Consider the following 16501-nt stretch of genomic DNA (forward strand, 5'->3'; position numbering starts at 1 on the left):
GTGAAGGCTTCACGGTCTCCTCGTTAAACCCACAACTCTCGGGCTTTGAGTCCCTAACGTCCCCTGGTTCTAGACTATTTAAAAAAGTCGCTAAATTATCACCCCAAATTTAATGTTAATGGTGAAAACATGTTTTCAGGGACATGCATGAAGCATGCGAGGTCCCTACTGAAACTGAAGGAATTATTTTTTTTCCTTTTTTCGGCAAAGTATGCTAGTTTTGGGGGGCCTAACCGGTCCTCACATTAAATATGCTCGAAAACACACCAGACTTTGCACACATGTCGGAAGTTGCGAAAAATTTAGGAAAAAATATGTATTTTATTGGCCCTGCACATGGGCGTGGCAAAATACATTCAACCAAGGGCCATTAAATAAAATAAATTCTTATTGAATGGCCCTGATTCAACCTACATGCACGAAAATTTGGGGGCAGATGCACGGTCTATGATCAATACACACAAAAAAAGAGACCCATAGCCCAAACTCCACAGGAAGTCCGCCATTTTGAATTGAATGTGCAATTTTAACCCATTTTTCACCATTACAGGGTGCGTACTTTAATGAACTCCTCGTAAACAATTAATCCGAACGACTCAAAATTTTCGCTGTGCACTCTAAGCCCACTGACGATTAAAAGTTGTTCAAACGGTGAGTTTTCGTCCACGGGCGTGCCAGTAACGTGCCACTGAAAATCAACGATTCCCCACAGAACAGGAAGTTGTTGTTCTTCTTCTTCTTCTTCTTTAGGGTTTAATGGCGGTTGGCAAACCAGTTTAACGGTGCATTACCGCCACAAGCTGGACTGGAGTGTGGAACGAGAGATTAGGCAGGAAATAAATGAAATAAACAAAACCAAAAACAAAAAAAACAAAAAAAACAACAACAACAAAAAAAAAACAAACAAAAATAAACATAAATTAAATTCTTTTTCCTAACTCAGTTTCTTTAAGAAACTTAATTATATGACAATATATCTGGCCTGCTGTTTTCCCCAAGAGACCCGCCAATGAGATATCATGATGTTTTGCCTTCCGTAATGACTGAAAGAGGCGTTCCCTATTGATAGTGTATCTCCTACACTGAAGGAGAACATGTTCAACCGTTTCTAGTTGGTTACAATATATACATTTCCCAGTTGGGTGCTTACCTATTTTATATAATGAAAGGTTGAGACCTGTATGTCCTATTCTCAGACGAGTGATTATATTTTCTTCCCTACGTTTCCAGCCCACCATCCTTCCGGCCAGGAAGTTGTTATTACTTCAGTGTACTTTAAAAAAAAAAAAGACATTTTATAAGTTCTTTATTGCAACTCAAAGTCAAATACAAAGTGCAAACACAACCAGGGGTTAACATTTAAATAAAATAAAATAAAAATAAAGAAAATAATCAGCAGTTCAGGCAATTAAGAAGTTTACATATATTGAGGGTCTTCAGTGTACATGCTCACATCTGCACCAAATTTGACATGTATAACACTCCCGCCCTGAACACATTCATACGCCAACATAAACTCAAAGTCATTGCGCCTCCTGCTGGCAAGAGGAAATAACATGTTTGTTTTGTGATGAACTACTCCTAGCAGGTTGGCCTTATCAACTTCAAAACTGTCCCAGAAAACCCTTAACATATTGATCAATCCATGCTGTAAAATTTGTGAGGTTTCGGTTAACAAAGTGGTGGTGGCGTGGCGGCGAAGTTAAACGCTTCGCAGTGACACAGGAAGATGTTATAACTTGCCTATACATGCTCAGATCTGTACAAATTTTTTTTTTTACACATTTATTTAGAGTTCCACCCTGAACACATAGCGCCACCTGCTGGCAACAGGAAGTGGCCTTTAACGAAGCAGCCCCTGAAGCACGTTTCACCTAATGTATGAAATTTAACAAACTCCTCCTAGGGATTTAGTCTGACCGACATCAGATTTTTGCTTTGCAGTCTAAACCCATTTAAGTTTAAAAGTTATACAAACGGTGAATTTTCGTGGAATGGTATGCCGATGGCATGGCGTCCAAATCGATGATTCGCCGTAAAAGAGGAAGTTGTTGTAACTTAAGTCTACAGGCTCACATATGCACCAAACCTTACAAGGTTGATGAGAGTCCCGCCCTGAATACTTCTATAAGCCAATATTCTCTCATAGTTATAGGTGCTACACGTTTGCCCAACGCTGCTTGCAGCTTTAATTTTCTTGTTTGAATTAGTAACTGGCAATATGCAGGCCACACATCTCTAATGTGTTAAGGAAATGTAAAAGGTCATGAAGATGTGCTGACTTTACTTTAATAAAGGGGTTAATCTGGCCATGTCCAATATATTGTAAAGTCCTGCATTCAAAATCACTTAAGTAAAATCATTAACTATCATTACAGTTACATTAACATGTAAGCAGAATTTAGATGTTGTAGCTGGTTGAGCTATTTGTAACCCCTTTACATACTGTTTAGTAGATTAATCCATAGCGTATCTAACAATATATCACATATTGTTTTAGACAATTGTTAACAATCATTTAACACCCATATGTTTAATATGTTTCACTGCTTTTGGTAGGAAATTAAGACAAAATAAAAAAACAAATGGCAAAAGGAAGGTTACTTCCTGCAATGACACAATAAAGAGCAGATAACAGGATGTCTAAAATGATATATTACAAACAACGACTATGACTGTAAAGTGAGATGAATTTGTTAAAAAAGGACAGTTCTGTCATTCCATAATATAGAGACATGTCCCTGTCCATTTGCAAACCTATTGATGACATGTACATTTTGTTGTAGTCATAGGAAATTAATCATTGTGTCAAAGGTTTGCTGGTCAAAAAACTAATTTCCTCATTACACACTGAGAAACATCCTCAAACTGCTGAATAACTATCTCCTTGAGCAATATTTTTCAGATGACACTCTGAACAGTATCATATCATTACTGTTGTGCCGTGATAAGACACGCAAGACACTTAACCCCTAGTTGCGTGTGACCTCTGACATGTATAGCAACTGTAAGTCGCTTTGGATAAAAGCGTCAGCTAAATTAAATGTAATGTTATGTATGTTATGGCCCAGAATGACTGGACAGAGTGAACTTGTTGGTCAAAGTGGACAATGTGAATGCAATGGAAGAATTCGATATTGAAAGCTCACATTTTTTTGGTGTAAACAAGTTTATATTAATAATTGGTTTGTTAGCAGTGTTATCCCTCTAATTCTTGATTATATTCTCCATAACATCTATAGGGACCTCTGACTCATGCTGCATGTCTTTCTCACGTTAATGTTGTCAAGATGAATATTAATTGTTGACCTCAGTTTCTCTCACTCTAACCTGTGATTGTACCTCAAGCGTATCAAAAAACAAACACCTGAGTGATCCTCATCCCTGAGCAGACCATAATAGACTGATAATATCAGTATGACCTGGTTTAGTGTTAAATTTCACAGGGTAGGTAACTTTAATTTTGCTTAGGAACTGAATTTGTTTTTTCCCTTTCCATTTGAATCAGAAGAAGAAGAATCAGAAGGAGCTTTATTGCCAAGTAGTGTTTTACACATACGAGGAATATGCTGTGGTGATAAGGTGCTACATGTAGACAAAAGTTGACATAAATAAATGTGGAAATATATATATATGGAATGGAAGAACAATGTTAGCAGATATATACATGTGCATTTTTATGGGTTTGTCTGGTTTTAGCATGTGTTATTGATGGTAAGTTACTTAGCACATCATTTAGCAGAGGGGTTCATTTTAACTTTCACCACTCTGAACTCTAATTAATTCTAATCTGTTATACAGTACCTTTGACTGCATTACTGGAGCAGACAGATCTGATTGTTTCACTAAGCTGTTGGCCCACAATGATAACACCACGGAAATGCAGTGTCATGTGGTTCAGCCATTTGGCCAAATGCAGTTCCTGTAGGTCAGGGCTAGCAGCTCTGTGAAGCTATACTATGTCCACAATAACAATGGTACATGCTGATATTTAACAGTGTTTTTCTTTTTTTTTACCACATTCATGATCTTAGTTTAGCGTGTTAGCATGCTAACATTTAAAGGCTTATGGGAATGTCATTAGTTTTGCAGGTATTAAGTCATAAACCAAATATTGAATATATTTAAATTTTGACTTGATGATGGCGATATATGAAAAGTCAGGGTGTCACAATTGTTACTGTAATCCTGAGGGGGCCATGAATGCCAGATTTCATGAAAATCAATCCAAAATACATGAACTTGAACTTCATTTTTCATCGACATTTTGACCCCCCCAAAAAACATCTGCCTAAATGAGAAATATGTGTGTAACTGTATAATTTAACTCCTTCATGTCATTAAACCCAAATTCAGAATGTTATGAAGGACATGTCCTCAATGGTAGCTACTGCCCTGCTTTACCATTTTGTACATGCTCAAAACTGTGGAGATGACTGTGGAAATCAGGAGGGGCACCCCAACACCACCCCTTATGACCATACTCTGCTGCAGTGTCTGCTGTGGAAACACATAGAAAACCATCAGGTTTCTGGGATCCACGATCTCCTAGGACCTAAAGTGAGTTTCCAACATCAACACAATCATCAAAGGCCCAGCAGAGGATGGTCTCTGCATATCCAACATTGGTTTGGATCAGCCAAAAAAAAAAATAGAAAAAGACTACAACAGACTGTCAGACCTGCAAAAAAAAATCACTGGTGTCAACCAGTTAACCTGTCCTCCATTCAGAACCTGGAAATGGGCGGGAAACATCACTGCAGACCAGACTCATCACACTCCAACTTCTCCCCTCTGTTAGGTGCTCTGTTAACTGTATGTATATTTCTATAAAATTATGTGTCACATACCTGGCCAATAAAGCTGATTCTGATGTCAAAGGTTAAAGTTCCACAAATAGGTGCATGGGCTGTTCTCTAAGGATCAATTATAAAATAATCAATTTAATTAATCAATTTCAGTCTTTATATTATCGCAATATTGCTCAAATATCTTATGATTTCTCCTGACAGAGTGTAAAGTTTGGTCTAGCCATATGTAAACTGTCCACTTGTAGAGTTGAATGAAGCTGGTTAGCCAAAAGCCAATAAGCATGAAGAAGAAGAAGGCTGTATTCTGAACTACCTACTGCATAATACTGGCAACTGCAGCATACTACATTTAGGCCAAATCATTATGTACTACTAGTATATATTTTTTATTTTATTGATCATTACAGTAACAAAAATACAAAATACACAGATTATCAATTACATTTTAGATTGCCAGAAGCTCAAATTAAATTGAGCTCTTATATTATATTAAGACATTTTATTGCTTTTTTTTTATTTTTTAAGAGTTCTATTGAGGTGCAGTAGTGTTTCAGTTCAACTGTAAATCGATTGTATCAGGGTTTGGATCCAGTCCATTTTGATTTGAGCATGTGAAATTTTCCAAGTATGACGTGGAGCTGCACAATATAGTTAATATTGTCTGGACCATGAAGTACAAAATATAACATGACATCAAATACATTAATTAATATAGTCTTACCCGTTTTTCTGTTAATAAAATGTTCCAGAGCTTTCCAGAATACATTTGTATGTTCACAGTGGTAAAAAAGATCAAATATAGTTTCTCTTTCTAAATTGCAAAAATCACAGTTATAATCAATCTTTGCAACACTTCTTTGACGGGGTAAATATGATGCAAAATCTTAAAGTTCACTTCTTTGATATTAATACAATATTTGTTAAGAATAGCACATGCCTTTTCCCACTGTAAATCACTCACAATAGAAGACCAAAAGAACTTTGCTGCAGAGAGTGTGGTATAGTCCAAAGCATTCCTTATATGTTTGTTACTGCAGGACTTATTCTCAATATTAATTCCTTCTATAAAAAAAAATATTAGAAACAATGTTTTCGTCTGTGAAATAAACTAATTTCTCAAAAATTGAAGAGGACATGCAGGATTAGCATAAAAAACAATGGCATATTCTTTGGGTGTGATGGAATTCTGAATATGATAGTAACAAACCATACGTATTTAAGAGTTGTCCAACTAGCAAACCATGAGCGATAAAACAGTGATTTTTCTACAAGATGTCTTTATTATTCCCTCTTTATTAATAAAGTATCTATGAGGACTGAAGTTATGATTGTATACTAGTGTGCGTACTACTAGTATGGCAGGCTGTTTCGAATACAGCCGTGGAAACGTTGAACCTTGAACGCACACCGATGATGACAACATCTATTGTGAGCTTGTGATTAGCTGCACAGCTTGTAACTCAACCGAGCTGCCGGAGGAGGAAGGGGCTTCTGTTAAAAGAAGGACATCAGATCATTTATCTGTATATACAGTCGAGATGTTGGCAATTGTAACAGCATTACAGCGGATAGAAGAATTACAAAGTTATTCTTTGTACAGACTCCTGCTCTGCATTAATGTCACTGCAGTCATTTACATCTCACAGCAGGCAAGACATGGTTAATGAGATTTATGAAACGTTGTACAGAATTAAAAATATGAACATGCTGATAACATTTATGTGTACACCAGCTCACAGAGGGATGAAGGGAAATGAAGGTGTGGATGCATTAGCAAAACAGGCTCTGAAACATGAGGAGATCTTGTGCGTACCACTCAGTAAATCTGAAGCCAAAGGAATAATCAAAAAGAAACATCATTAAAGAGTGGCAGAACAGCTGGGATACAGGAAATACAGGGCGACATCTCTATATACTACAGTAGGATGTGGGCACAGGAATCTAAAAACAATAAAGAGGAGAATATCTTGACAATGCTGAGGGTAGGGCATACTAGACTTAATAAAACACTGCACTTAATAAACAAGCACCCTTCAGGATTATGTGAACATTATGTGTGTCAAATAGAGGAATCAGTAGAACATGTAATTCTTCACTGTGAAAAATTCTCTTGAGAACGAGAAACATTAAGGAGGGAAATCAGACAGCTTGGACATTGAGGTAGGGAAACTATTTCATTATTTGAAAGAAACTGGATTGATCAATAGAGTTTAGTGACCAGTGAAATAATTCAGTATTTCATTTCATTAATTCATTCTTCTTTCATTTTTATGTTTTTGTTTTGCTTTGTTGTGTTGTGTTTTGTTGTGTTTCGTTTATTTCATTTTATTTATTTATCAAGGGATAGAAACTCTGGTCCACACTCCAACATAGTAGGTGGCGGTAATGCACCTTAACGCTGGGTGCCACCCGCCATAAAACGTAACAAAGAAGAAGAAGAAGAAGAAGGAGGAAGGGGCGGGGCCAAAGATAGGAGGAGGGATATGGTGCTATCATCATGGCGGGATGCATGAAAATGATAAACGGTTTCTTTTCTACAAATGCTAAATTCATATTCTTCATGGTGCTGCTTACAGCTTTACCTCAAACCTCACACCAAGATACGGGTAAGTAGCAGCGTTACGCATCAATAACAAAGACCTTAATTAATATGATACGTATTTTAAAAGTGTATCACTGCTCATGGCTAAATCATGTTAGCTTGTGTTTGGTGTTTGAAACTGTATGTTAACGTTACGTTACAGGAGTAAATTGATGCTGTGCCTTTGTGTCACTTATTCTCATAGCGCGATAATTACTGCCTATTCTCTGAGTCTGTATTTGTATAACGGAGACATTTAAATACATTTTATTATGTATTTTGCTGTTGTAGCCGCGCCCCACCCTCAGGTCATTTTTAACTTAACCACCATAATTATAAAAGCAGGCCGTCACTAAACCTGTTTAATAAATACGAAGCTCAGTATGAAGGTAACAACCGTGGTGTAATAACGTTATTCATTTATTTATTCGTATAAGCTTATAATGTGGTATGTTGTTGGGACTGTCAGAGAGTTGATGAATCGACTGAGCTTTAACGTTTTGAGGTTGTAAGTTACTTTGTCGGTGTCAGACACAAAATAGGCCAAAAAATTAAAAATCCAAGTAACGTTAGATGTGCAGCTAGAAAACAAACTGTTGCCTGTTTTAATCTAGATTTAAAAGCCTAACTAGGGACAAGAACTGCAGCTTGACTCCCTAGATATACATTACAGATGTTGCACAGCTTATCTGTATGCAACAACGTTTATCTGTATGGCTCCTGTTAATAAACATATGGATAAATTTAAGATAAATAAATGAATGCACAGAAATATATACACACATTCAGCTGTTATGTACAAGGAAATATAAAACAATACAGGCTAACAATGCAAAACAATTCTCTAGGTCAAAGAACTACATTGCCCATCTGTTTCAAGACATTACCAAGACTTTTTAGAAATGAACTATATGTCGCCAAGAAAAAAAACAGGTTTCTATTTTAAGTAGGAATCAATGGGTGCCATAGAAAGAGAAGGGAAGTCAATAGGTTCTGAGGGACAGACCAATGCAGTGTTGTTAGTTTTGGTCTTTTCATATGATTTATGGACAATACACAAATACATAATAACAGTCAGCATTATCCTTCAAATACATGACTTAAGTGAGTGCTTTTTAAGATAACGGACATATTTTACATTTGTTGTCCATGTCACAGGTTTCTCATACAGTAAACTGGCCAACTGATAAATATATGTGATGCAGTCTTAGTATTACAGTACATACATGCCTCTGCTTATCACACCCAGGAAACAAACATTCAATAATTGATCTCCGGGATGGACAGGAGTATGCCATGTCAGGGTCCAGCAGGTTCTGTTACAAGAACTCTGTTGTGCCAACATGGAGGCAAACATGGACAAGAATTCAGGTAAGTTACATGATGGTGCCCAGCCAAATACAGAACTGTTCATGTGTAATGCACTTTCTCAATCATAAAATAATTAGATAATGTTCAAGAAAGTCTGGGTATCTTGGGGTCAAATTCAAACAAATATGCAAATGTGCTTTAAAGCTTACATATTCTGTATGTTGTGATCTGTGACATCAAGAAAACACAGAAGCCTCTGCATTCAATTTACAGCATTTAATTTTGAACAATTCCTTATGGTAACCCACAGTTGATTAGGTCCATATTAACTGAAGATTACTGACAGGTCAAAGTGTGGAGTTCAAACGTGTTTAATGTGGAAACTGTGGAAGGTGAGGAGGAGCTGCAGGAGCTGGAGCGCTTCAGTGTCTGGGGCTGGTTCCAGAGCTTTTTACGTGAGCGGCACAATGAAACCACAATTAATATCGGTCTGTTCAGCAAAAAGACGTGCTTCAAGATCGAGCCTGCTGATCAAACTCAGTACACTGTCAAGCCCATGCGTAGTAAGTGGACAACAGATTAACACAATTAATATGCTTGTTAGTGACATGCTATTACATGGCTAACACATTGTTCTTCTTTTTCTTGCAGAGTTTGATATCTATTTGTTTTTGGTATTCCTTGCTGGAGTGTTGTTGTTCATCTGTGCAGACTCACTCAGCAGGTAATTTTTCTTACTTATGTGCCACTGTTAGGATTCAACAGGATTATGATATTCTACTAACAATTTTTCTCCCTTACATGAAGGAGTCAAGTCTTCTTCTACTCTGCTGGGATGAGCACAGGCATGATCGCCTCTCTCATCATCCTCTTTTTCATTTTGGCACGCTTTTTGCCAAAGGTAAGGTATTTCATTATCCTCAAATATCCCAGATTTTATAGGTTAAAACACTTTTGTCTCATACTTAGTTATTGTACCCTTTGTGTTTGTTGTTCCCACAGAAAAGCCCTTTTTATGTGCTGATTGTTGGCGGTTGGTCATTTTCTCTTTACGCCATCCAGCTTGTCTGCAGGAACCTCAACAAAATTCTGCAAGAACACTGGCACGTGGCATTAGGTACAGACCCTTCATTATCACAAACTTTATATAAAAAGTGACTCTCTGGAATTGGTAACATCAGACCAAAGCAAGACTCTTATTAAACAGATCATTATAGACAACTGAGCGTGTAAGTTAGCATCCCCTATATTTGTCACCTTGAGACTTTTAATATGAATCACCTTTTTAAGTGAACGAGCATCTGTTAAAGTTATCAAAACAGATTAGTCTCCTGACTACAACCTCAAGGCACAATGACGAGTCAGTGCCTTTGTTTTCTGTAGTATGTAATGCTTCATTATAGAGCCCGACTGATAAATTGGTGTGCTGATATTGGCTGATATGAGCAGATAAATTGGTATCTGTGTTTATAAGAGCCGATAAATGACGAAATGAAGAGACTGAAGGCAAATCATTCAATCTTGTTGTTGTTGCATAGTTTGTGCAGCAGAGGGCACTCTGCAACTCCCCTGTTGACAACACACATTTGGAAGCCAAAAATCCACCACAAAACACAGCAACCAGTGGACATAATCAACTGTACTTTTGTTCAGAGTGCTTTTTATAATAATAAAAGAAGTTTATTTTTAAACTGCATTATGTCACGTTATCTTGGTGAGGTCTCATAATTACATAACAAATGTTAATCTTAGTTTGTTTTTGAAAAGGAAAAAAGAATATTGGATTTTAAAATCCTCATATCAATCAGTATCGGTTGGGCTCTACTTCATTATGCATGCTTGCAGTCTATTTATAATACAGCATGTGCTTTTCAATCACCTAGGATCAAAATACTATATATATGTGTGTATATATTTTAATATTAGCGTGTGTGTATATATATTTATTAGAGTATGTATATACACACACACACACACACACACGAGAAACTCAAAATTAGAATATCGTGCAAAAGTTCATTTATTTCAGTAATTCAACTTAAAACGTGAAACTAATATTATATAGACTCATTACATGCAAAGTGAGATATTTCAAGCCTTTGATATAATTACAGCTTATGAAAACCCAAATTCAAAATCTCAGAAAATCAGAATATTACATTAAATCAAGAAAAAAAAAAAAAAAAGCATTTTAAATACAGAAATGTCAGCCCTCTGAAAAGTATCATGCATATGTACTCAGTACTTGGTTTGGGCCCCTTTTGCATGAATTACTGCCTCAATGCAGCGTGGCACGGATGCTATCAGCCTGTGGCACTGCTGAGGTGGTGTGGAAGACCAGGATGCTTCAATAGCGGCCTTCAGCGAGTTTGCTGGCCAATCAAGCACAGTAATCCCATGGTCATTGAACCAGGTTTTGGTACTTTTGGCAGTGTGTGCAGGTGCCAAGTCCTGCTGGAAAATGAAGTCAGCATCTCCCTAAAGGTTGTCTACTGAAGGAAGCATAAAGTGCTCTAAAATGTCCTGGTAGACGGCTGCGCTGACTCTGGAGTTAATAAAGCACAGTGGACCAACACCAGCAGATGACATGGCTCCCCAAACCAACACAGACTGGAAACTTCACACTGGACTTCAAGCATCTTGGATTGTGCCTCGCCATTCTTCCTCCAGACTCTGGGACCTTGGTTTCCTAATGAGATGTAAAATTTGCTCCTCATCAGAAAAGAGGACTTTGGACCACTGAGAAACAGACCAGTTCTTTTTTTCCTTAGCCCAGTTAAGACGATTCTGACGTTGTTTGTTGTGCAGGAGCGGCTTGACAAGAGGAATACAACATTTGAAGCCCATGTCCAGGACCCGTCTGTGTGACTCTTGATGCAGTAACTCCAGCCTCAGTCCACTCCTTGTGAAGCTCCCCCACACACATTTGAATGGCCTTTTCCTGACAATCCTCTCCAGGCTACGGTCATCCCTGCTGCTTGTGCACTTCCTTTTCTTCCAAACTTTTCCCTTCCACTTAACTTTCTATTAATGTGCCTTGATACAGCACTTTGAGAACATCCAACTTCTTTTGCAATTACCTTTAAAATGAAGGCCTGGATGACTGAGAATCTTCATAGATACCTTTTCAGGCTTTCCCTCCTTGTGGAGGGTGTCAATGATGGTTTTCTGCACAACTGTCAGGTCAGCAGTCTTCCCCATGATTGTGAATTCCACTGAACCAGACTGAGAGACCAATTAAAGGCTCAGGAACCCTTTGCAGGTGTGTTGGATTAATTAGCTGATTAGAGTGTGACACTTTGAGCCTACAATACTGAACCTTTCCACAATATTCTAGTTTTCTGAGATTTTGAATTTGGGGTTTTCATAAGCTGTAAGCCATAATCATTGAAATTATATCAAATAAAGGCTTGAAATATCTCACTTTGCATGTAATGAGTCTATATAACATATTAGTTTCACCTTTTAAGTTGAATTACTGAAAATAAATGAACTTTTGCACGATATTCTAATTTTTCGAGTTTCGTGTGTGTGTGTGTGTGTGTGTGTGTGTGTGTGATGGGCAGCAGGCCAGAAAAACATGTCCAAACCAGAATTTTTACAGAGTTAACACTGTAAATCATTTTACAAATTCAGCATGCAGGCCTAGAGTTCTTCTTAAACACTTTATGTCAATATTTTTTGTCAGGTTATGTAGCAGTGGTGGGATTCATCAGTTTTGCTGTGTGTTACCGTTACGGTCCTCTGGTGGATGAGAAGAGCATTAACATCTTGTCGTGGACGCTGCAGCTATTTGGCCTGCTCTTGGTTTATTTAGGAATTCAGATTCAGCAAGTTGCCTTCGCCATCATCGTGGCAGCTTTGTTCTCCAAAACTCTGGAGTATCCAGTCTCTCTGGCAGTTGTTGCATGGAGGTGGGTGTTTACAATGCTGACAGAAGGTGGTGCAAGAGTACAGTACTATATTAACCTGAAAATCCACTTTAAAACAGTTCATGTGGTGTTCCTGTTTTGTCATGCAGTGTAATGTAGCTCTATGGTTGTAAACAAGAATGTCACATATTCATCAACAAGACCACTCTTTGTTATTGTATGTACAAGCCTTTGATACTGCACTGAATTGTTTCATAATCTCTACTATAATTTAAGAGGCATTTGTTCTCTGGAAAGTCTTGCATCATGTCTGCTTATTTCTGCTATATAACTGCTAATGCTTAAAGCAGTGATATAAAAGTAAATGTTTTATTCCATTTTCCCTTTGGAACCAGTAGTCATATTCATTTATTATCATTTTTATTGAGCGCTTGCTGTGTTGTGCAGGAAAATAAAACGGTATGTTCACTGGAAGCCAGAGCCACGGCGCTTGTTGACTGAGGAGGAGTATATAAAGCAGGGGGAGGAAGAGACTCGGCATGCACTTGAGGAGCTGAGGAAGTACTGTAACAGCCCAGAGTTCAGCCCGTGGAAGGCAGTGTCCAGACTTCAGTCCCCGAAAAGGTATAGCAGTTCTTAAAACACACTCATTAATGCATGATTTAAGTTCAGTCCGAGCCTTGGTTTAACAAAAAAAAAAAAAAGACTTAATTTGCATGTAAATTTACATTTGAGACTGGTTAACAAGTCAGTGGTGTATTGCCATGAATAGATAATGTTATTATGAATCAATACAGTGGCTTTAAAAAGTATTTGCTCTCCTTGGAAGTTTTCATGTTTTATTGCGTCACAATTTTAAAAAAATGTGGCTTTTTTGACAATGAGTAAAATAAAATGATTCACCATGAGTTAGACCTTCCAGGTACAGTACAGGTTGATTCATGCCACAGTCAACTGAAACCCACTGACTAGTACACACAGGTGTTCTCCCTTTAACTAATCATGTGACTTCTATAATGAAATAGCTGCAACAGTGATGGTAGGTGTATCATGTTAAAGTGTGTGAATACTTATGCAAACAAGTATTTTGTATTTGTAAATAATTGATTGATAATTAATCTTTTCACTTTGACAAGAAGGGTGTTTTTCTGTTGATCAAGTGTCCACAAAAAGCCACATTAAATGTACTTTGATTCAGTGTAGTAAAACTGTACAAATATAATTAATTCAGATATCAAAATAATCTAAAATGGAACATTTCTGTTGTCATACATTTATATTCCAGAGATAAAGTAATTTAACGTTATTTGATCCCCACCCCCTTTTCCTAAAATTGTAAATATAAGCAAATGTGTAGTTACTCCTAAATACTAGTACATGCTTTGTATGATGACTAAAACACTCATATTGTCACTTTAACAGATTTGCTGATTTCATCGAAGGGTCACCTCACTTGATGTCAAATGAGGTGTCTGTCCACGCACAGGAATATGGCTTTGGAGGATCTTTTTTTGAGGATGAATTTTTTGACACAGACGACGAAGACGACGATATTAAACCTATGATGAAACCAGAGTGAGACGGCACAGCGTTGGGGACGTATGAAAATAGAAACCGTTATTGCCTTTCAGAAAGGTGGCCGGAGCTCTCCACGGCTCCTGTGCTTAACGTCCAGGCTGACTTTGGGTGTTTAAGAAAAGCCTGGATTGTAATTTCAGTTACAATGACAATCACAGGCAGAATAGTGTGTTCAGATCTGTTATCAGAATACATAATTGGTAGTGTAATTTGAATTTGCACTAAAGCCAGATCTCTTTTTTTAGGGGGAACAAAGGCTTCTGTTAAAATACAGTGAATCTCCGTGATTGACACTGGTTAGTGGTCTAAGCAATTTAACTTTTACTCTGGGAACATAGTCTGTGTTGTCTTAAGTCTTAGCTTAGCAAAGGTTTTACGTTTTCATTTTCAAAACATAGTGTTCACAGCCTTTAGGCTCTAAATGGGCTCACTGCAATGAGAGCATCAAGATGTACAGTACATCATATGATGAGTTCTCGCCTTTCTACATAGCAGCAGCGTTTTTTCTCGCTTTGTGCATCGGGGAGGAAACGTTGGTCAAGTTTGTATTTTACTGTTTTCATGTTAATGGACATTAACCTGTGGAAGTGTCCCAAAGTATTTTGAATAAAAAAAAAATGTATTTGAGCTCTGACATGCATGCAGTAGTATCAGTGTATAAGATGAATAGCACTAAAAGGTTGAAAGATGTTAGATTTCCACATGGCCTTGGGTAATCTGAATTGCATTTGAAGCCAAAAAGATGTTTTGTTTTTCACACTGGGTGCTTTAGCCCTTACCAAAATAGGATTTCTTCAGTGGCAGAATGGAACAAAGTACAAATTTGAGCAACTTGTACTCGAGTACATCAACGTTATGCAACTTTCTACATCCACTACATTTCACAGGGAAATAACTTTTTACTACGTTTATCTGACAGCTACTAGTTACATTCCAGATCAAGGCTTTACATACAAAATATATGATCAGTTCATAAAATATGATGCATTGTTATAGATTACTTTTTGTTAAAAATAGCTGTAATTGACCAGCTACAACATAAAATGCTACAGTCATGTATCTACTGTGTAATAATCACAAATATCACACTGACAATACTTTTGTACTTTTCAGTGGACTTAATTTTACCTGAACGTACTGCTACCTTTTACCTAAGTAAAAATTCTTCTTCCACCACAAGATTTCTTTATGGATTTTCTGTTTCTGTTCCTAAGAATAATTTGCTCCATAATTTGCTATGACTGCAACTAATAAAATGTGAAAAATTAACATAAGTCCCCTCAGTCCAAGATGATATCTTTAAATAGTTTTTGTCCTTACAAAAATTAACGTAAACCTGTGGAATTTCCACTTGACAAACCGCAGAGGGCTGAACTGTGTCTCTGAAGCTACCAATTTAACTGTACACATTTTGAATCTTCATATTTGCCAAATCAATCACTCAAAGTCAGCATTATGAATGCTTTTGTTTTTCCTTGGTTATCTATAATTCCAACTGAAACCGTAGTTTACTTTTGAAAACCCCCCCTGGTCCCCACAGTGTTTTATCTTTGTTTTCCCGTCATTTGTGTCTTTTAAATCTTCTGTGAAAATATTTATTTCCTGCGAAGTCTCGGGAAGTTCTACCACCTGAAGCAAACTAGAAATTTCTGACCTTTCTCATATCTGCACTTTACCTCTTACATCTCCTTTAGTAAATCTTTGTTTCAAAAGTCAAAACAAAGTAATGAATGCATGCGTCACGCTCTCCTCCTGAGTCCTGTGCACTGGGTGCCTTCTGGTTTTAAATATATGGCATGCATCTAGCAACACTCATCAAGGTTTACTGAGTTCACATTAAATTAAAAGTGGAAGCAGAACTGGGAAAACTGCAGCTGATGACTAAAGTTGCTGTTCAGGTGAGATAGCGTTATCTTAAAATCAGCTCGCTTTCAGTATATGTTGGAGAAAAAAAACAGTGTATTCATCCCTTCTCTCCCACTCTTAAGTTCCAGTGAGCCATATCTGATGACATTTAGCCCAGCTGTCCTCTGCATCCCACCACTGGCTTCTTTACATTAATGTGACTGTCCTCCCCGCATCTGAAGGCAGGGAACACCCCAGTAACACTTGCAAATGATTACACTCGATTACACAACATGTATGAAACAGCTGATACAGCTAGCCTTATTTGCATGTTTCCCAGGCTCAGGTAGGCATAATCAACACTCAACACATTTCCTAAAAATTACTTCCCTAAAACAAGAGAAACCTCACTGCAATGCAAAAGCGACCACATTGCATGCGGAAGGGGGGAATCCCTTGGATATATGAGCATATTGCAAACACTGTGACAGGCCCTCCCATGG

The 16501-nt window shown here is 37.4% G+C and overlaps 1 protein-coding gene across 1 annotated transcript; it reads left to right on the top strand.

Annotated features, from left to right (window-relative positions):
* Nucleotides 1-7277: 7277 nt before the first annotated feature.
* Nucleotides 7278-15334, top strand: nemp1 (nuclear envelope integral membrane protein 1). Its single transcript, XM_038723173.1, has 9 exons — nucleotides 7278-7417; nucleotides 8642-8763; nucleotides 9050-9266; nucleotides 9355-9427; nucleotides 9511-9604; nucleotides 9706-9820; nucleotides 12392-12617; nucleotides 13023-13199; nucleotides 13998-15334. The coding sequence occupies exons 1-9, from the start codon at nucleotides 7309-7311 to the stop codon at nucleotides 14152-14154; spliced, it is 1290 nt and encodes a 429-aa protein (XP_038579101.1). The 5' UTR covers nucleotides 7278-7308; the 3' UTR covers nucleotides 14155-15334.
* Nucleotides 15335-16501: the final 1167 nt, after the last annotated feature.

This window comes from Micropterus salmoides, unplaced genomic scaffold (assembly GCF_014851395.1).
Source record: "Micropterus salmoides isolate LMB-PRFRI ecotype aquatic unplaced genomic scaffold, ASM1485139v1 Ms_hic_scaffold_16, whole genome shotgun sequence".
In the NCBI taxonomy this organism is placed as follows: domain Eukaryota; kingdom Metazoa; phylum Chordata; class Actinopteri; order Centrarchiformes; family Centrarchidae; genus Micropterus; species Micropterus salmoides.

Bases quoted from the DNA above. Each gene is read 5' to 3' on its own strand.
- nemp1 (XM_038723173.1), top strand. From the start codon at position 7,309: ATGGCGGGATGCATGAAAATGATAAACGGTTTCTTTTCTACAAATGCT. The intron at 7,418-8,641 runs GTAAGTAGCAGC...TATCACACCCAG, and splicing joins AACCTCACACCAAGATACGG to GAAACAAACATTCAATAATT. The intron at 9,267-9,354 runs GTAAGTGGACAA...TTTTTCTTGCAG, and splicing joins CACTGTCAAGCCCATGCGTA to AGTTTGATATCTATTTGTTT.